The sequence below is a fragment of the Artemia franciscana genome, chromosome 5, assembly GCF_032884065.1.
Source record: "Artemia franciscana chromosome 5, ASM3288406v1, whole genome shotgun sequence".
In the NCBI taxonomy this organism is placed as follows: Eukaryota; Metazoa; Arthropoda; class Branchiopoda; order Anostraca; family Artemiidae; genus Artemia; species Artemia franciscana.
In genome coordinates, this window is record NC_088867.1 from 778620 (window position 1) to 799104 (window position 20485).

The 20485-nt window shown below is 35.4% G+C and overlaps 1 protein-coding gene across 2 annotated transcripts in view; it reads left to right on the forward strand.

The window, feature by feature from the left end:
• The window catches only part of LOC136026838 (tripartite motif-containing protein 2-like), a 52590-nt gene extending 34071 nt beyond the window's left edge, over window positions 1-18519 (forward strand). For both annotated transcript variants that reach the window (XM_065703546.1, XM_065703547.1), the window contains 3 exons: window positions 11380-11559; window positions 14713-15811; window positions 17451-18519. In XM_065703546.1, the coding sequence (XP_065559618.1) occupies window positions 11380-11559; window positions 14713-15811; window positions 17451-17689 (1518 nt within the window). In that variant the 3' untranslated portion in view covers window positions 17690-18519. The remainder of the gene's footprint in view (window positions 1-11379; window positions 11560-14712; window positions 15812-17450) is intronic.
• The last annotated feature ends 1966 nt before the right edge of the window (window positions 18520-20485 follow it).

Below are 20485 nucleotides of genomic sequence, written 5' to 3' on the forward strand. Positions count from 1 at the left end.
TACATTTGTTGCAAGACCGATGGTCACATGTGTTATAGCGTAAAGTGCCCGAGAAACCGCAAAACATAAACCCTTGGACTCGTTTCTATTACCATTGAATATAAACGGGGCGCTTACAAATAAACTTTCTGTGTTGCAAAGCCTCGGCTCCAGTGATAGCGTGATTATCCTCCAGGAACATTTTGTTACTTAACATAGTATCAACATACTTACACTTGATGGCATGACGTCGTACTTCGTACCTGCTAGAAAGCTGAATAAAAGAGGCGACCCTCTCGTGGTCTTGTTTCTTTTGTTAAATCAACTCTCCGTTCTAGCTTGTTTGAAATAAATGATCATTAATTAGCCGTGAGATTGGACTCCGATTATATGCTGTATCGTGTGAAAAGTTAGATTCCAATTATCCCTTGCGACAATTTGGTAATAGAAATAATGGTCATATTGCTAATAGGTACCTTTTCGCCAGAGGTAATGAGAAAAGACTATGGATATAAACATAGATTTGCTCTGTACAATTTTGCAATACTTCTTTGTGCAACCCCCCCCCAAAAAAAAAAAAAAAAATCTGGCGTCTAGGTTTACCTTATGTTGCAGCCGAAGACTTTAATTGTAATTTGTCTGAACCAGATTCTCAGGCGTCTCCAAGTACTACCTTAGTTAAGGGTTTATTTAGTGATTTTTTGCGTGTATTAGATAAAATATCCTATTTTACGTATATTCACACGTGTTTGCGAACCTCTAACTGGGACCACATTGCTATATCGTCAAATCTAACCGCCGGTATAGTTAATTTTATATTTGGTTATCAGCTTTCTGCCCATTTACTTATAACTTGCTCTATCGGTGTGCCAACTGCTGTGTCTCGAAGTAGTCTACTACTACGTGATTCCTCACCGGAGCGGTATCGTCGTGATTGGTCAAAAATTGACCAAATTCATTTCGTCGAATCCGTCGACTTGATTCCAAGTAAAATTAATGTCCCATTTCACCTTCTCCAACAGTCACTCCAGTTGCCTAAGAATGAGGTCCTGATTTGAATTGACGTATATTGTGCTGAAATATGTCATGCCCTACGTTTTGCCGAAAAACCAGCTGTCTCCATGCAACGTGTCTTCAAAGGAATTGTCCCTGGATGGTCCACAATTTTACTTCATGTGGACAAGTCAAGTTTTGGTTTTTGTATATGGAAGGAATGTGGGCTTCCTACTACGGGGCTTTGGAGTGACATACGGATCTCGACGAAGCGAAAGTTCTCCAAGATTTTTGCTCAGCATCGTAGAGATCTTATTAATAGCTATTCTGCCCGTGCGAAACAAGATCGAAAAAATTTGTCTCCTCCTCAGCATCCCCTCCTTCGCGACTGTTCTCAGCTGATGTTTCAGAGGCTGAATGGTATGAATATTACGAATCCGAGTGTTCTTCCCCTTATCCTATCATAGAACAATTTTTTTAAGTAGCTCTGGATTAGTCTCTGGATGCTCAACCCGATGAAGATTTTGTGGTCAGTACCCGTTCTGTCGAAGATGCTATTCAAAAATGAAAATGGAAACGTTTGTCTGATATTGACCATGTTTGTGCGTTTCATTTGAAATACGTGGGAAACTTCTGACGTCTCATCTGTCCCTTCTTATGCAGATGATTTTCAATAGGCTGTCGTTCCTTCTTCTTTTTGCATCGGAGATCTGACTCCCTATCTCTAAAAAAGGGAAATCTAAAGTCCACTGTACATTATTCCGCCCTATTAGTGTAGCTACATCCCTTTGCAAGCTCTTTGATCTACTATTTATTAGGGAACTGAAAAAAAGTTTGCTATACCCCTTCACACCGGCTCGGATTCAAGCGAGGCACTGGATGTGCCGATGCTTTAGCCGCTATAGCAAATGCCCTGATTGTTGCGGAGTCGTCTGGAGGAAGTCTTGTTTTTGGGGGATATGATGTCAGACGTGCATTTGACTCTCTTATCCATGCAGCGATGCTTCTGAAAGCTGGTAAACGAGGATTGAATCTGGCCATTATTAGTTCTCTTCGGGATTAATATGCATGATTATGTATCCGCTTGAAACTACCCCCAGATAAAGGCAATAAGGTTGTCCAGATAAAGGCAGCTGCATATAACCTTTCTTCTGCAAAAATATGAAAATCCAGAGTATAAAAAAGCTTACAAGATAAAAAATAAATATCCAGAATTTAAAAAAAGTAGTGAAGAGCTTATTTGAAAACTAAATGAAAAACGTAACAGTAAAAAGTGTGCAATTCAGAATAATGGAAGATAGTTATGATTAACAAAAAAGTGTTAATTCTGCCACAATTAAAACATGGTATCAGTTTGTACGATACAAGAACTCTTGTTTTTGTTTTGATGGATTAGTCTCGATTCTTGGGAGAGAAATGGGTTTTGTGGTTGATACGCTGTTTCAAGTGGTCATGTCAGAGTAGGTAGAATATGCTTGAACTCAAATTGCCCACAGTCTTTTCGGCTTCATAATTTGTTACTTTTTTTGTTGTTCATGGTAACGTTACTTTCACCCTATTTTCCTCCCATAGTACTTTTCATCCTGAATAAGTCAAGGAAAAGGAAATATGGTAAGTTAAGGAAAAGGAGACATAATGTCTCATTTCTTATTTGTTTTACTGTAGTTTAAAATTGCCTTAGTGTAGTTTTCTTTATTTTATAGCCAAAACTTGAACAAACTTGACTTGCCAACCGAAATTTCCCTAGCTACGTAACATGGCATTTTTTACCTGCCAGAATTTATCCTATTCTATCTAAATTTAGCAATAGTTTTAAAGGGTTAGGTACTAACATTCTTTTTTAAGTTAGTTTTTCCAAAAAGAAAAATGATGAATTTATATGTTGTTCTTAATATTTTAGTTGGTGAACAGTAGATAGTCTAGAAATTGCCTGAATTATTGATTAGTGTCAGCTGCGAGGATTTTCTATATTATTTACAGTAAATATATAACAAGATAGATAAGAAGGATTTTTTATTGATTATCATGATTATAAGAAAATGTCATTGGTTTTTTTCGTCATTCTCACTGGCGTCAAGTTCAAGTTCTATATTATTCTTTAACTATACATATTTAAAACTATTCACATAACATTCCCGGCAGGGAGACCGGCTCGAAAGCCGGGCGACAATACAAACAGTAAAAGCAAACAAACCCAGAAGAAACGGATGTCATCACACTTCTCACTATCTCATACCAAAAAATAAATGCCAAAAAAACATTTATTAAAATTATTGTCTTCATTTATCCGATAGCTGAAGGGACGGGAGCTACTCACAAATTAATATTTACTAATTAGCAGAGCTTTGATTTTAGTTTTTGATGTTAATAGCGATAGACTCTGATCAAAAAAAAGATTCATATGTGTTCCAATAATTTGTAATAATATTTGTTGGCGAAAATCTAGACCGTTCGGAGACAATGAAAGGCACAGGAAGCTTACTTACAGGACAACGAGTATTGTATGGTCGGACTGAGGGAGGGCCTGGAAAAAATTATTTAAAACAATCTGGTTGCAGATCTCTTTAGATAACGGACACGGAAAAGTATACATTGAAAAGCTAAAATTTGTCTAACCGGAACGATATTAAAATAACTGTAAAGACTCTTAGCTGGAGATTTACCAGGAAGAGAAACTGGGGAATAAAATAACATCTTAAGGAATCTCATCGCTTTATTTTGCAACTTCACAATAGGAGAAATATGTGACAGAAACGTACTCAAATAAATCATCGAACAATATTTAATATACGAATGAACAAGAGAAAAATAGATTGATTTTAAAGCATAAAAAGGAAGGAAACATTTAAGACGATGCATTACAGTTTTCTGAATAATAGGTTGCTAGTCTTGGGAATTAGTTAAGTACCCCTTTATGCTTGGTTAACCCTTAAAAAAAAACAATAATAATAATTCTCTTAGTGGGCTTCAAAATTGCCATTGATCAACCAAAGCTGATAACTTACAACAGTCTCTTTAAATCTAAGAAATCTCTTTTGAGATTGTGCTGATTCTAATATTTACTCTGCTTTTTTCTAGTTCATTATCTGTGGGGATGGGTGTAAATGACAAGTCTCGACTTCGAAAGGAAAAACCGTTGATTAACAGAAAACAAAAAATTACATGTCCATACAAAAGCCTGCCCCCCTCCACAAAGAATTCTTTAACTTGAATTTGAATGCTTTATCTTACTATGTAAAAAGAAAATACCTAAAAAACTGAGAGTTTTAGTAGACTTTTGTTGAAGTTCTTTTTGTTAAGCTTTGATTTTTTTTTTACATTTTACTTTTATTTTAGCTTAAAATGTTGAATACCAAATATGTCAACATTTTAATAGGTTAATGATCCATTTCTATGAATGCCAGTCAAGATTTACCCAGCTAAGCCACGACATTTATCTATTGTATTTTAAGGTTAAAAGATAAGAAGAAATTAGGGTTAGTTCAGAAAAGTTATTAGGGCTAATTAGGAAGATTTCAAAATCTTTTTATTTCCATAGCTCTGGAATTCTATGTAAATTATCTCGAAAGCCGACCCTTAAGAGTATTCTAGGAAGAGAATCTGATTACGCCGCCTTTTAAAAAACCCGATTGGTTCTTGTATGTAATATTAAGCTAGTAAAAAGAACAAAAGTTTTGAGTCACAATATTTTTAGAAATAAACTCTCTTTTCCTATGTGATCAAACCTAGGATCTTGCTGCGCTTTATCTTAAACATCCATCCTCCTAGAGAATTATACTACTACTACTACTACTACTAATAACTCACTGCAGCACCAAGCCGCCTGAGGCCAACACAGCTACGCACGCTCCTCCTCCAACCTAATCTATTTAAAGCCTCCCTCTTTACACCCTCCCAGGAAGTTCCCATTTCCTTTAAATCCTTATTTATGACATCCTCCCAACCCAGACAAGGACGACCTGCTTTCCGTGTAGCCCCAGACGGTTGGCCAAAAAGGACAACCTTCGGTAATCTGTCATCCTTCATCCGTAGAACGTAGCCTAGCCATCTCAACCTTTCTTTCATTATAGCCCCAGAAAGCGGGATTGAACCACACTTTTCGTACAACCTACTGTTTGAAATACGGTCAGTCAGTCGGGTACCCAGAAAAATCCGTAGGCAATTTCTCTGGAAAACATCTAGTAAATTTTCATCTGCTTTTCGGAGTGCCAATGCTTCAGAGCCATATTTGACCACTGTCATCACTGTAGCTTCCAATATTCTAATCTTGGTTTGTAGGCTTATCTTTCTATTCTTCCAAACTTTTTTTAACTATGAAAAAACACCATGAGACTTCGCTATTCTACTTTTAACATCTTCACTGCTCCCACCATCTTTACTAATAATACTACCAAGGTAACTGAAGCTCCCAACCTGATCAATCTTTTCGTTACCTAAGGTCACCTGTTCATCTTCACTTATTCCTAACCTTAGTGACTTAGTCTTCTTAACATTAATTTTCAAGCCTATTTTAGCACCCTGAACTCGTAAAACCTCTAAAAATTCATTCATTTTGCTCACACTTTCATCTAATATGCTTAAATCATCAGCATAATCTAAGTCCAGGAGCGTTCTTCCTCCCCATTTGATTCCATGGTCTCCAATTGCCTTTCCTGTGCTCCTTAAGACGAAGTCCATCAAAATGATCCATATAAAGGGGGATAGAACACAACCCTGCTTAACTCCTGATTTAATACAAAACCAGTTGCTAACCTCATTTCCTACCTTAACCGCAGCAGTATTATTCTCGTACATAGCGCAAATCACTTTAATGTATTTTTCTGGTATACCATATAACGATAAGACCTTTGTTAACGCTGTTCTATCAACAGAATCGAAAGCTTGCTCATAATCGATAAAACTAAGGACCAAAGGTGTTTGACAACGAAGGGACTTCTCAATTATTAACCTAAGAGTGAAAACATGGTCGACACATCCTCTACCTTTTCTAAAACCGCATTGTTCTTCCCTTAAAACTTTGTCTACAGCATTTCTCAGTCTAAAAAGTATCATATTACTCAGTAATTTGCTACCTACAGAGACCCTAAACTAGGATACTAAAACCTAGGAGAATTATTACTAAACTTATTAATATTTAATTTAAGTTTTATTAATATTTAGGCCTAGATGCGCTTAGGAATAAGAGGAATAAAAGACTAGTAAAAGTTTTGGGAAAGGATAACATCATTGCCTGAGAATAGATTAGTTAAGGTAGCACGTAGAGAAATGATAAAAGATAATAGGAAACATTCTTGGCCAAATCAAGTAAGCAAAATACTGGATAGTTGTGGGATGTCAGGAACTTGGAATCAGGGGATAGGCATAGGAGAAGTGTGGTAAGAGAGGTAAAAGTTGTACTGCAAGAGCAGGAGATCCAGTTATGGCAGACTGTTTGGACCGCAGCAGCTTCTTGGTGTGTACGTGGAGGTCAAGGAGGCAGGGGAGAAATATTATTTTAAAATGGGGCTTTAGGGGGAGGATATAAGCTTGGTCACTTCAATATAGGGTAATTTTATGCATTTCGGTGAAAGAAGGAAATATTTAGGGAGATTTAGGTCCCGGAAAGATCCATACTTTTGCCAGATGTGCAGAGAAAATGAAGATTTGGAGCACTTTATGGACAATTTTAAGGATATGAGGGTAGAAATTTTTGGGACTGAAGTAAAGGGGAAGGATTGGATGGTGGGAATTTTCAAAAGTAACTATAAAGTGAATATTAAGATTGTGGGGAGGTACGTCCGTGTATCCATGCAGCTCAGAGAGAGATTTCTGGAGGGACGATGATAGGCAGTACAAGAAAAGAATGCTTGGAAGATAAGTATATATATATAATGGTGGTGGAAGGTGTTTTTCTTATTTATATTATTTTTGTTAACCATGGCCCATTGAGGCTCTATTGGTGTAATATATCATATCATTTAATTTAATTACGATATAACTATTATTATTGAGCATGAAAGTTGTGTGCTATTAAAATATTAATTCAGTTCAGTTCACTTTATTTACAAATCAAATAAATTTAACTAATATGCAAGTACCCGCCCCAAGAAAGATACAAAAAAGCACTTGCGACTGGGCGAGTTCATAAAACTTATTTTCTAACTAATAATTCACTACAAACGAAACATAAAAATAAAGAAAAAAAACAATAACCAATAACAACCAATCTCTCATTATGAATATAATAAGACTTACTTATATAACTGATATTAGTAGAATTAAAATATAATAAGACTCTTACGTGTCTTATTATTTGTGTTTTTGTTATTCTATCGTTTTTGCTTTGTTATTATGATTAAATTAAAAAAAAACAAACATCTTTTTTGAAATGAAAGTAAGGAGCGACATTAAAACTTAAAACGAACAGAAATTACCCCGTATATGAAAGGGGTTTTTCCTCCTCGACGCCCCGCTCTTTACGCTAAAGTTTTTTATTGTTTTAAAAGTAGAGTTGCGAGCGCAAGGAGCGGGGTGTCGAAGAGGAAAAGCCCCTTTCATATACGGAGTAATTTCTGTTCGTTTTAAATTTTAATGTCGCTCCTTACTTTTATTTCAAAAAACTTGTTTTTATTTAATTTCTGAAAGTTTTTGAATTAGTGCATGTGTGATTATGGCTCTCCGTACATAAATTATTAAAATGAAATTTGCAAATTAATTCTTTTTTGGCTAAATGGATTTCTCTTAGTTTTGATCAGACGATTTTGAGAAATAAGGGGTGGGGAAGGAGGCCTAGTTGCCCTCCAATTTTTCGGCTATTTAAAAAGGCAACTAGAACTTTTAATTTTTAACGAACGTTTTTATTAGTAAAAAATATACGTAACTTAAGAATTAACTTACGTAAAAAACTTTTATATTCTTATATTTTTGATAATATATATGAGGGGGTTTGTCCCCTCGTTAATACCTCGCTCTTCACACTAAATCTTAAGTTTTGTCCCAATTCTTTAAGAATGACCACTGAATCAGAAAGGCCGTAGAATAAATAGTTGAAATTACTAAAAATAATTTAGAATAAAGAGCGAAGTATTTATCTCCTCCTAAATACCTCGCTCTTTATGCTAAAGTATTTTTAGAACCCCTCATATGCGTAATAATCTCTGTTCGTTTTAAGTTTTAATGCTTCTCCTTACTTTCAATTGAAAAAACTTTTTCATGTTTATATTTTCATTGTTTTTTTTAATGGTAATGCTTAAAAAGCCTGCGCCCTTTTCATTGAATTTATCTTCCCCCATGAAATATTCCTCCAAGGAAAGATCCCCCCATATAGCCCCTTCCCCTCAACCCCACACCCAAACAAAAAATGCCCCTGAAAACGTCGGTACACTTCCCAATAACCATTACTGTATGTAAACATTGGTCAAAGTTTGTAACTTGCAGCCCCTCCCCCAGGGACTTTGGGGGGGGGGGGGGTAAGTCATCCCCAAAGACATAGTTATTATGGTTTTCGACTATGTGGAACAAAATGGCTATCTCAAAATTTTGATCTGTTGATTTTGGGAAAAAATGAGCGTGGGAGGGGGCCTATGTGCCCTCCAATTTTTTTGGTCACCTAAAAAGGGCACTAGAACTTTTCATTTCCGTTAGAATGAACCCTCTTGCAACACTCTAGGACCACTTGGTCGATACGATGACCCCTGGGGATAAAAAAAAAACAAACAAATAAACACGCACCCATGATTTGTCTTCTGGCAAAAAATACGAAATCCCACATTTTTGTAGATTGGACCTTGACATTTTTTCTATAGGGTTCTCTGATACGCTGAATACGATGGTGTGATTTTCGTTAAGATCCTATGACTTTTAGGGGGTGTTTTCTCCTATTTTCCAAAATGAGGCAAATTTTCTCAGGCTCGTAACTTTTGATGACAAAGACTAAATTTGATGAAACTTATATATTTAAAATCAGCATAAAAATCCGATTCTTTTGATATATCTTTTAGCATCGAAATTCTACAGTTCGTTACCTTCCTACAGTTCGTTACCACAAACTGTTTGATATTTCGGCATCGCTATTGTTAGGTATGTCTCTACTATGCCCGTAAGTGTTCGTTGGATTGTCTTCATATTTTCCTTGGTTCCAACGGGCTTTTGTTGTCATATCTATTTATCTATCTATCTATATCTATTTTATATCACCATAAAGGTTCCTAACAATGCAATACACTTTTCGTTCAATTGACTGAAAAATTTTCCTAGCCACTGGGAAAGGACTGAAAACGATAAATCCAAATTGCGGTCGTTCTATCGAAGGGTGATATTATTAGAAAAAACTAAATCGTAGTTTTTAAAACAAATCTTAATTTCTCCAGCCTAACTTGGTTCTAAGAATAAAAAACGTTTCTTACCAGTAAATTGTTGCCATATAATCCAGGTCATTCGTGTATCCTTTTCTTCACTTTTCTTTCTTTTGTTTGATAGTGTCCATCAAATTGGAGGAAAGTGAGCCATTTAACTATCGAGGAACAGTTGCTAATCTAATTTTAAGCAAAGCAACTGAAGAAATTGCCACGTCTCTCTCTCACTACTCACCATTATATTATTCTGGTATTCTTACATCTTTTTTTCTGTTTCAACAAAATTGAAACCCTTCCAAAAAGTACATGGGCCTCGTGAATAAATTGAACATATACGCCTGATACCCTATCCTCCATAAAAAACACAGAAATAAACGACCCGGCTCAATAGTAACCGAAACTCCAAGAAATGGAACTTTGACACCAATAGTAACATAAAAAAAATCGCATTTTTATGCTGTTTTAAAATGTATAAGTTTCATCAAGTTTAATCTTACCCATCAGAAGTTACGAGCCTGAGAAAATTTGCCTTATTTTAGAAAATAGGAGGAAACATCCCTTAAAAGTCATAGACGAAAATCCTACTATCAGATTCAGTGTACCAGAGAACCCTACTGTTGAAGTTTCAAGCTACTATCTACAAAAATTTGGAATTTTGTATTTTTTGCCAGAAGAGAGATCACGGTTGCGTGTTTTTTTTTTTTTTTTCAGGAGTGATCGTATCGACCCAGTATTCCTAGAATGTCGCGAGAGGGCTCATTCTAACGGAAATCAGAAGTTCTAGTGCCCTTTTTAAGTGATCAAAAAAATGGAGGGCCCCCTCCCACACTCTTTTTTTCCCGAAGTCACCGGACCAAGCCTTTGAGATAGCCATTTTGTTCAGCATAGTCGAGAAACCTAATAATTATGTCTTCCGGGGCAACTTAATCCCCTGCAATCCCCGGGGGGAGGGGCTGCAAGCTATAAACTTTGACCATTGTTTACATATAGTGATGGTTATTTGGAAGTGTACAGGCGTTTTCAGGGGGACTTTTCTGCGTTGAAGGGGGGGGGGTCTGGGGAAGGGGTTAAATGGGAGGATCTTTCCATGGAGGAATTTATCATGAGGGAAGAGAATTTCCATGAAGGGGCTCTAGGATTTTATATCATTTTTTGAAAAAAAAATGAAAAAAGTTTTTTCAGCTGGAAGTGGGCTAAGGAGCAGCATTAAAATCTAAAACGAACAGAAATTATTACGCATATAAGGGGGTTTGTCTCCTCCACAATACCTTGCTCTTTACGCTAAAGTATTTTTAGTAATTTCAACCTTTTATTCTACGGTCTTTATGATTCAGGGGTCATCCTGAAAGAATTGGGACAAAATTCAAGCTTTACTGTAAAGAACGAGGGGACGAACCCCCTTATATACGTAATAAAAATATACAAATGTAGTAGTTCGTTACGTAAGTTAATTCGTAAGTCACGTATATTTCTTACAAATAAAAACGTTCGTAAAAAATAGAAAGTTCTAGCTGCCTTTTTAAGTAACCAAAAATTGGAGGGAAACTAGGTCTCCTCCTCCATCCCTTTTTTTATCAAAATTGTCTGATTGAAACTATGAGAAAGCCATTTAGCCAAAAATCTCGTTTAATTATTCATGTGCAGTGAGCCAAAATCAAAACATGCATTAATTCAAAAACGTCCAGAAATTATATAAAAGAAACAATTCTTTTAACTGCAAGTAAGGAGCGACATCAAACTTAAAACGAACAGGAATTACTCCGTATATGAAAGGGATTGCCTCCCCAACGCCTTGCTTTTTACGCTAAAGTTTTTTACTGTTTTAAAAAGTAGAGCTCTGAGATAATCAAACTTTAGCGTAAAGAGCGAGGCGTTGAGGACGGGACAACCTCTTTCATATGCGGAATAATTTCTGTTCGTTTTAAATTTTGATGTCGCTCCTTATTTGCAGTTAAAAATCTTGTTATTTTCATTTAATAAAAATGCATATCTAATTCATACTCATTAGGGTCAGGTTCACGTGAAATATTATTTGTTCTAGTTTTTGTTCATAAATTTCAGTTTGTTGTTCCAGTTGCAAGATGCTGATACTGTGGTTTCACAAGAAATTAGAAACTTGGAGCAAAGTAGGGAAGATGTAGCAGAAAGCATTGAAAGAATCTTCAATGAAATATATATCCTCATAGACAGGAAAAAAGAAGAGGTTCTTACAAGTCTGAATCGAATAAAAGATGAAAAAAAGGAAGTGCTGGAGGTAAGCTATTTAACCCTCTTTTATTTTGACGCTTTTTGCATCCAACAGCCCCATGGCCATTGTGTGGCTTTAACCAACACTAATTTTCTCTTTTTATCTGAATTCAGTTATGATGGCTTACCAGAAAAACTACACGAAGGATTGAAGATTTGGAGGAAACCCAGGTATTGAAGTTTCTCCAAGGGGTCTGAAAATTCAAACTGTATTTTGAGGTCCGAATATCAGTATTTGTGTACACTTTTTGCTTCCAAGCATCGCCATTGGGAAGGGGGGCAGCTCTTTGGACCTACCACCCGCTTACTTCTGTGTGGCACCATATTTCAACTTTGTTCCTCTTTTCTTTCCTCATTGTACAAGTTTTAATTATAATTTAATTTCTTCGTCTGGGATAGGGGGGGGATGGCTCGTCTAAATGGAATTACCTAGAATTAAGATGAAAAAAGACCGAAAATGTTTGTTCTTGAACTCTAAATAATCGTTTCAAAATTAGTTCGGCAAAAGATATAAACAAACCAACATGGTCATGGGCGTACATAGCTTCTAGTCTAGAGGGGGAGCAGCTGATTCTGTGATGAAGGGTTTTGGGGGAGGGGATGAGCTGAAGTTATAATGGTATTTCACAAAACCTTACATTGCCAGCAAGTTCTTTATTAAGAAGTAATTCCAAAACTTTATTAATAAGTAATCACCAAAAATCATAAATCATCAATGAGCTTCAGCATTAATCTTTTTAGATTAGAGCTAACTCTTTCTAAGATATCATGGATAAGTTTTATTCTTATATTCTTGTTTGACTTTTATTCTGTCATTCCAGCTTTATATTATATTCTTGTTTGACTTTTATTATGTCATTCCAGCTGTTTATTTCCAGCTTTATATTATATTCTTGTTTGACTTTTATTCTGGCATTCCAGCTGTTTATTTCCAGCTTTATATTATATTCTTGTTTGACTTTTATTCTGTCATTCCAGCTGTTTATTTTCAGCTTTATATTATATTCTTGTTTGACCTTTATTCTGTCATTCCAGCTGTCCAGCTTTTCAACCATCTACCTTTTATCAACTGCTTTTTTAGCCACTTACCTTTTTATAATTGCTTTTTCAACCATCTGCCTTTTCAGCCATATCTAGTGTAAATTTGAAGTTCTAGAGGGGCAGCTGTCCACCTCCCTCCGCACGCCCATGAACATGGTCAAGTGTTGTTCTGTTCTTGATTGAGGGAATAAATCCAAGAAGGGTGCAGGTATCTAGTATACTTGCACCCTCCGTATACATCATAGTTCTATTATGATGAGCTTCTGTAGCGAATGACGTTGGATTTTCTAAGTTAGGTTTTCTTCGTTTTTGTTTTCATTACAGACTATACAATTTTCAGGAGGTGTTCATTGATGTGTTGAGAGGCATGTTGTAGAGGAGGAGTGCAAGATGCAGCCTCCGACCTAGAACGAATCATTATTTCATTAATATTCCTACGGATATTCGTAAATATCCTTTACCGATCGTGGAATTCGTCTTTTTTTGTTATATTTTTACTGCCCACTTCCCCCCCCCCCTTCTGAAATGAATTGCCTGCTTATGGATGTGACAAGACCCTGTAACTATTTTTTTTTGTATTAATATACACCTTATTTCAATAATCAAATTCATTTCTCAAAACTTTGTGAGTTAAGAATGGAACCGCCAAGCCCTCTCGTGGTTTCCTTGCTTGTCCCGTGCCCTTCCAAAATCTCATGATTTTAAGTTTTCCACAAGATTTCAAACGTTTTCTATAGATTTGATCCAATAATTGCTCTTTAAAACGGACTCTTGCGTACTTTCCTTGTAAACCTAGATTTATAATGATGCCTTAAATTGTTTACGCCCAACATATTACTATTGAGTGCTTACTTCAAGGTAACCCAAATGGTTCATTCCTTTTAATGGAAAGGCAGGTTTTGCATAAAGCGCACCAAGGGCCCTAGTAAAATTGAATTAATTAATATCTGTATTACCCACAAATACTACAAAGCAAATGCAGAGTACAGAAAAAAAATGAGAAAAAAAAGAAAATAACTACGAAAATACTCCGTCTCTCTTTCTTTCTCGGTAATTTTCTTATAATATCTCAAAAACAAAGAGATGAAAAATAAAGACAAATTAAAACGACTCGGATATTTCGTCTGTATGAAACAAGGCATTTTGAACGCTACAAGTTGAGGAAAAAAAAAGATATAGTCTAAAATAATCTATAAACCCTAAAATTAAGGAAAATATAAAACAAATAAAAAACAACCAATATCTATATTTACAATTGATGCTACTGTGATAGAGCGCAAATAGCGCTACGTCAATGAGAACACTGAAGGACTGACTAAAATAAAAGATAATGAATATGAAATTAATCTTATCGTTGCGAAATAATCCTTTTCTTAGGTTTCAATGATTCTTTTCACTGAGACCAGGTGGCACAAGTGAAAATTTAGATATCTGTCACTATTTTTTCTGTACATTGAGCAAAGCAAATGGTTATCTCTGTTAATAAGGAAAATATCAAGAAATGGTAGCCTGTTATTTAGCTCAAACCCAATTGTAAATTGAATGTTTTTTTTTCAAAGTTATTGAAATGGTTAAGAAAAGGATTTAAGGACTCAAATCTCTGCTTCCAAATAAAAACAATGCCGTTCATGAATCTACCCCAAAAACAAGGGAAAGTATAAAACTCAATAGCGGACGTATCAACAGAAAACACATTTTTGCTAATCTTTCAATAAGCTAGCAACAGGACCATTCCGCAACAGTATGATTAATTTCGTATCATTTTCTTTTGTATTTGCTAGTCGAGTCAATGTTCTCATTGAAGCAACTCTATTCAGCTTCTTTGGTGCTCAGTCACAATAGTATCGATTGTATATTTTTTCTTTTATTACCGGGCTTTGGATTTTATTTGGTTTTAGATTATTTTAGATTGTATCTTTTTTCTTAGTGTTGAAAATGTTTTGTTTTATACAGGCAAAATAATCGCGTCGTTTTAACTTGTCTTTTCCTTCTACTGCCCATAGTCCTCTTTGTGTCCTTCATTTTGATTTTTTTTTCTCTTTGTCTTTGTCCTGGCTGGTGAGTTCGGTTACAGATATCTAATATCTCAGTTCTAATGCTTATTTTCGTTCTTTTTCAGAACCAGTTGTCTCAGATACATGCCGAACGGTCGAAAGTTGAACGTGACTGTGAAGGTTTACAATATCAAATGGAAGTTCGAAACATAACAATGAAAATCAATGATTTGAAAAGTCGCATTGATGGAATTTCAGCATTACTAGAGCCAAAGGAAAACTCATTTCTTTCTTATGAAGAGGATGATCTGTCTAGTACCTTGAATGAAGTCAATAATACCCTTGACGGTATTGTTAAAATCAGGACAAGCAAAACGCATCCAAGTGCATGCATTGTTGAAATGGACGATTGTCATCTTCATGTTGAGGTCAGTGCGAGTCTCGTGACATGTGATATTAATGGTAAACAATGTTGTGCGGGGGGTGACCCTGTTAGTGCTCATGTTCAGCATGAATCAGGATCTGTTGTTAAGTGCAATGTAATTGATAATAATAATGGTACATATGAAATTCGCTTTCGACCCAAGATTTGTGGTGAACATGCACTTTCTGTCCGTATTTTTGGTAGGCATGTCAAAAATTCTCCTATGTCCTTCATTTGTGATGGAAAAATTCCTTTGAAAAGCGTTTATGGTTCAAAGGGCACAAATATGCATCAGCTATCCCAGCCAGTTGATGTAGTGGCAGATAATAATGGATTTGTTTATGTTTTAGATACGGGTAACGACCGCATTCACAAATTGAACTATGATCTCAAACGAGAAGAAATCATCACGAACGATTGTCTCATAGGAAGAAGCTCAACTGGGATATGCATAAATGAAAGTGATAACCTTTTGGTTGTAAATTGGCGAAGCAAATTTGTCACAGAGCTAACATCAGTTGGCGAAAAGCTGAGCTCGTTTACGTGTACAGCATTCGAGGAGCCTGTTGCTGTTGCTTGTAGCAGTAGAGGTCAAATATTGATTGCTGACACTGGTCGTGGCTCTGTTTTTGTTTTTGACAATGGCAAATTGGTGAAGAAAATAGGTGGAAACGGTCAGTTTAATTTGCTTGCTGGTGTCACTTGTGGTCCCAACAGAGAAGTGATTTGTGCCGATTCGAGATTGCAAGTTTTCTCCCAGAATGGAGATTTTCTTCGAGAGATTTACACTGAAGGGAAAGGTAACTTATTCTTTGTGTTCTTAAAAGCTTTATATTCCAAAATTGAAATAAAGGGGTAAAAAAATTTTTTTGGCATTTCCAAATGTGATTGCTCATTCTTCTTATTTTTCACTGACATGAGGGAATTTTTTAAGGCTCTAATCAAAGTACTTCGAAGATATATATCCCACAGTTTAAAGCAAAAGTAATTTTATCAACAAAGCAACGCAAATTTGAAAAATGTAGCATAGTGTCACGAATACTCTAAGTGTGATAATAGTCGGGATCAGAGACGACCTTGTTTTCGTCATTTAGATGCAAAAGCACAAATAACGCTAGTTCTTTTGGAACGGCTAGGGGGCAATAACCTTACTCCTCTCTCTAATAATTACTGTTCGTATAACCAGGTTGTCTTAAGACTTAACTATTCATCCATAGCAGCATCTGTTATCTTTTGGTTTTGTGTGATGGTCTGTTTCAATTTCTGTTTATTTTGCATTTAATTTATTCGTTAACAGAAATTTCTTTTTGTTCAAGTTAATAAATTATTTTATTTCTTCTTGTTCAAGGATTTAATAGTGCTCTTTTTCTTTTTGGTTGAGTTTTTTTTTACGTTTGAGCCTTTAAAAATGTACAGTAGGTTTTAGTTTCTAAGCAAACAAACCTACAGCCACAAACTTAATTTTATTTATACTCTGGCTGAAACAGGTCGTTTGGGGTTAAGACATTTGTCTGAGTCTAGTAGAAAAAATAAGTGCAAATATTAAGACGCTGACATCAGCAAAAGATTAATGTTGAAGAGCTACTACTGCAACCGTATACGCTTATATTTTGTTTGAAGGCACAATACATGCACAATATGTTGTGCAGTACAGTAAAAATAAACAAAAAAAGTTGGATCTATAAAATCGTTGGTGTTTTAACCCTCTTCTAATATCCCTAGATACGCCCCCGTAGCTGTTGCAAAGCACTCAAAAAAGGGAAAGTCCTTAGGTTTAAAAACTCATCAGCAATTCAAATCAGAAAATGGAATCTTGCCATTCCTCAATACTGTACCCTATTAAAACAAATACCTATATAATAGTACTAATAATATTTATTACCTACAAACATACAAAAGTATAAACAGTGGAGTACAGAGAAAAAGATCAATAAACAAAGAAAAAACAAAAGTACACGTAACTCAACAATGGCAAGCATAACAAAGCTAATATAACAAAGAAAAACAGTATAATCAAATAGACCAACAGATCAGTAGAACAGACGAAGTAAAGCTGCATTAATAACTAAAAACATTTACAAACACAGTATAGACCGCCGTTCATGTTTTGCATTCATCATGTTCATCATTTATTTTTAACCCACAAAGATAACCCAATGGAGAAAAGAACAAGCAAACGAAATTAACAAAACAACCAAAAAACTAAACTCTCATCCCACATAATACATAAATAACAAGAGAAAATATAACTAAACTAGAGAGATAACTTATAAGAAGAAGAAAATTATGGCATCATCGCCCCATACGGGGAACTATTCTTGCAGAGAGATTGGACATAGCAAGAAAGCCGAATATGTAATGTAAGTTACATTCTGTTTCAGTACAAGAATTAATTTCCTTTTGGTTTTGATTTCGCTACTTATGACTTTTTTTTTTCAGGGAAAGGTCGTTATGGGGGAATAGCATTGGATCCTCACGGACATTTATTGGCGACAAGGATTGAAAGGTCCCGTTCATTTGTTCAAGTGTTTGAATTTAAGACTGGTGTTCTTCTTTTTCAAATTGAATGCGAGGAGGCAAAATTCAGGAGACCAGCGGGTATAGCCTATGTGCCTGATGGGTGTTTAGTAGCCGTCGACCTGGGGAATGAGTGTTTGAAAAGGTTTCGATATTTTTAAATAGTGCAAATTTCTAGTCTTTTGCTCTTATAACACGGTTTTAATAGTCTTTTTATTCATATTTGTAGTGTATTTTTCTTGATTATTTTGTGCCCTGGTAAATATGCAGGAATTAGGGGTGGGGGGAGGGGGTATACATAAAGACGAAAAAGAGTTTTGACTCAGGGATTATAAGAAAGCATGTAATATATATTGTGAGTTTTGTATGACTGGGTTTGAAGAATCATCTCTCTGTCGTGTACTTGTATTTTTCACCCTTTGGTTTCGTCAGTAATAATTTTTTTTAGTAATATGTGAAAGAATTTGCCTTTGGATGGATATTCCTCAATAGAGCAGGGTCGCTGGATTCTAGAACTAAACCGAAATATGTGACAAACAGTTTGAGATTTTGAAGAAAAGGCTTAAATGCTTCCCTAAAAAGTTATGTTTGAGGCTCTAAAAGGTCTTATATTGCAGAATTTGTTCGTAAGACCAATTTTATGGTTGTAATTTATGAGTGTAAGGGGTAATGTCCTGAGTCTTTTCCAATTTTTTATTTCAAAATGGTAAACTGTTTCAAAATTTGGTGAAATCTTCTAAAAGAGAAAAATGAACATTTCCTGTGTATCATTTTAAAGGAGACGAATTTGGCGAGAAAAAAAAATTATACGAAGTTTACCAAAAACCTTTAAACTTTTGGTTGCGTCATGAGCTTTGAAAATTGGTACACTATGCTGTAATGACTAATTTTACCTTTGCGCTTAATTTTGGCTAATTCAATTCCTTAAAGTTTATTTGCCATCAATATTGTTGTATTATTGATTACTGAATAAACCGTAATTTTTTTTAAAGTTTCCTCTATCCATGTAACACCATTTTCTCTGTCTGAATTTTTTCTGATAAATATGCTGACATTTTTCACATGGGTTGTGTGACCTTAACAGTGACGTTGAACTGAAAAATATTATGTTCAAATACAAAATTGGTTTCGGAGATTTATTTTTGAAACATAAAAGAAATTTTAAAACTCCTTAAAAAAAAATTGGGAGCATAAACTGTATTTGTTAGTTACAGCTCATTATGTCATCTGCTCAAGACAAAGGTTTATTTTGTTTAAAGTTTCTTAAGAGCTTGCTCTGAAAAATTAAAAATTCAGCGCATGGATTTCAGGTACAACTTACTAGAGGCGGTATTCTTTTTGATTTTGGTGAAAAATGCTCTCAGAAAAGGTGTTGATTGAGTACGTTTTTTTTGTGGCTGTTGTAAATTCTAAGAAGGATTTTTAAATGAAAACTTGAGGGAAAGTCATTTTTTGGGTCGGTGTTTTAAGTTAGGTTTGGAAGGATACTACATATCCAGTCTTGACTGGAAAGTTGAAGGCAACTCGTACTCGCACTTATGGATTGTATTTTCTGGGAAGAATTTCCGGATTCTATTTTTGTGGAGGGATGGGCTTGGAAATGGAATCTGATACAAAACTAAAATTGACAAATTGTCATTTGTTATTTGAAGCCCAAGTTGTCAATCTTAGTTTCCTATGACAAAAATGTCATTCAAATTAAGTTGGCAAACTTAATGACCAAGAATATATTATTTGAAATTGTTGGCGATTGCGGTAATTATTTTATAGTTCTTTTCAGATATTTTAGGGAGGACTTGATCAGTTTAGCCTAAAGTCACCATTAAGGCTTCTCCTAATTTAAGTCTGAATTAAAACAAAAAGGTCAAATAGAAAGGGACTGGGATGCTCGCATTGACCTGAAACGGTTATGAAATCATAACAAAGAATGGTCATATGTTGAGCTTCAACTAGACAAGATTGTGACATCCACTAGTACAATAAACAAAATGTATCACAAACTTTTACTGCGTAGACTCTCTGGTTGTAAGTGTCAGAGACTTCAAAGAGGAACTAAGGGCAATAAATTAGCAAAAAAGAAAACGCAGTCTAGACGCTATTCAATCCATTGATTCGTCCTTTTTCGGTTTCATTGCTGGACTAGGTGCAGCCAAGGTATCCGAGGAAAAAAAAATAACAGAAAACATGGATAAGTCACTGTTTCGTCAACCGGGAAAGGATTTTCTAATAGGCCCTCTAGATCCGGGCTTAGGGGCGCGCAATACCAGGGGGGGCACTAAATTATCACTGGGTTATTTTTTCTTAACAAATTGGCTTGCTGTGATTTATCGTCAAAGTACCATATGCACTCCGCCACCGCGCTGCCTCATAAAAGCGATTCTGAAACAAAACAAGATTTTTGTGCCCACTTATAATTGTCAGGTATCTCCCAGGAATGGCAGCTGAGAGTTCGGAATCAACTCTTTCTTTCATTACTTTTGGCTCGTCAGTTGCGTTCTGTTCAGTGCTTCCACTATCCCCGAATTTTCAGGGATTTCCCTGAAAATCTTGCAAAAACGGAGCGGCGCATTGAAGTATCAAAGCTTTTAATCTTGCCTTAGTTTCAAGCTTTGACATATGAAGCTATTGTAAGCACTTTCTTTAAACGATTTTCCGGTTTAATAATATTGCGACAACCTTGTAATTGGCGGTTATAATTTATCAGGTCAACTCGATTCGATTTTTTTATCAGCTAAAAATTATACTAATAATTTTCATAGTGGCGAATGTAGTCAGCAGATCTCACGGTGATTTTAACAAATTAACCAGTTGCTCTCTCTGTTTTTGATCAGTGCACCTACGCACTGTTAAGATTTCAGAAACTGTACCAAACGTCCACAACTAGAACCAACAGTACCATTCTAATTTTTTTGGTAAACATGCATGCTTTTTATTTTTCTTTTATTAATTCACATTTT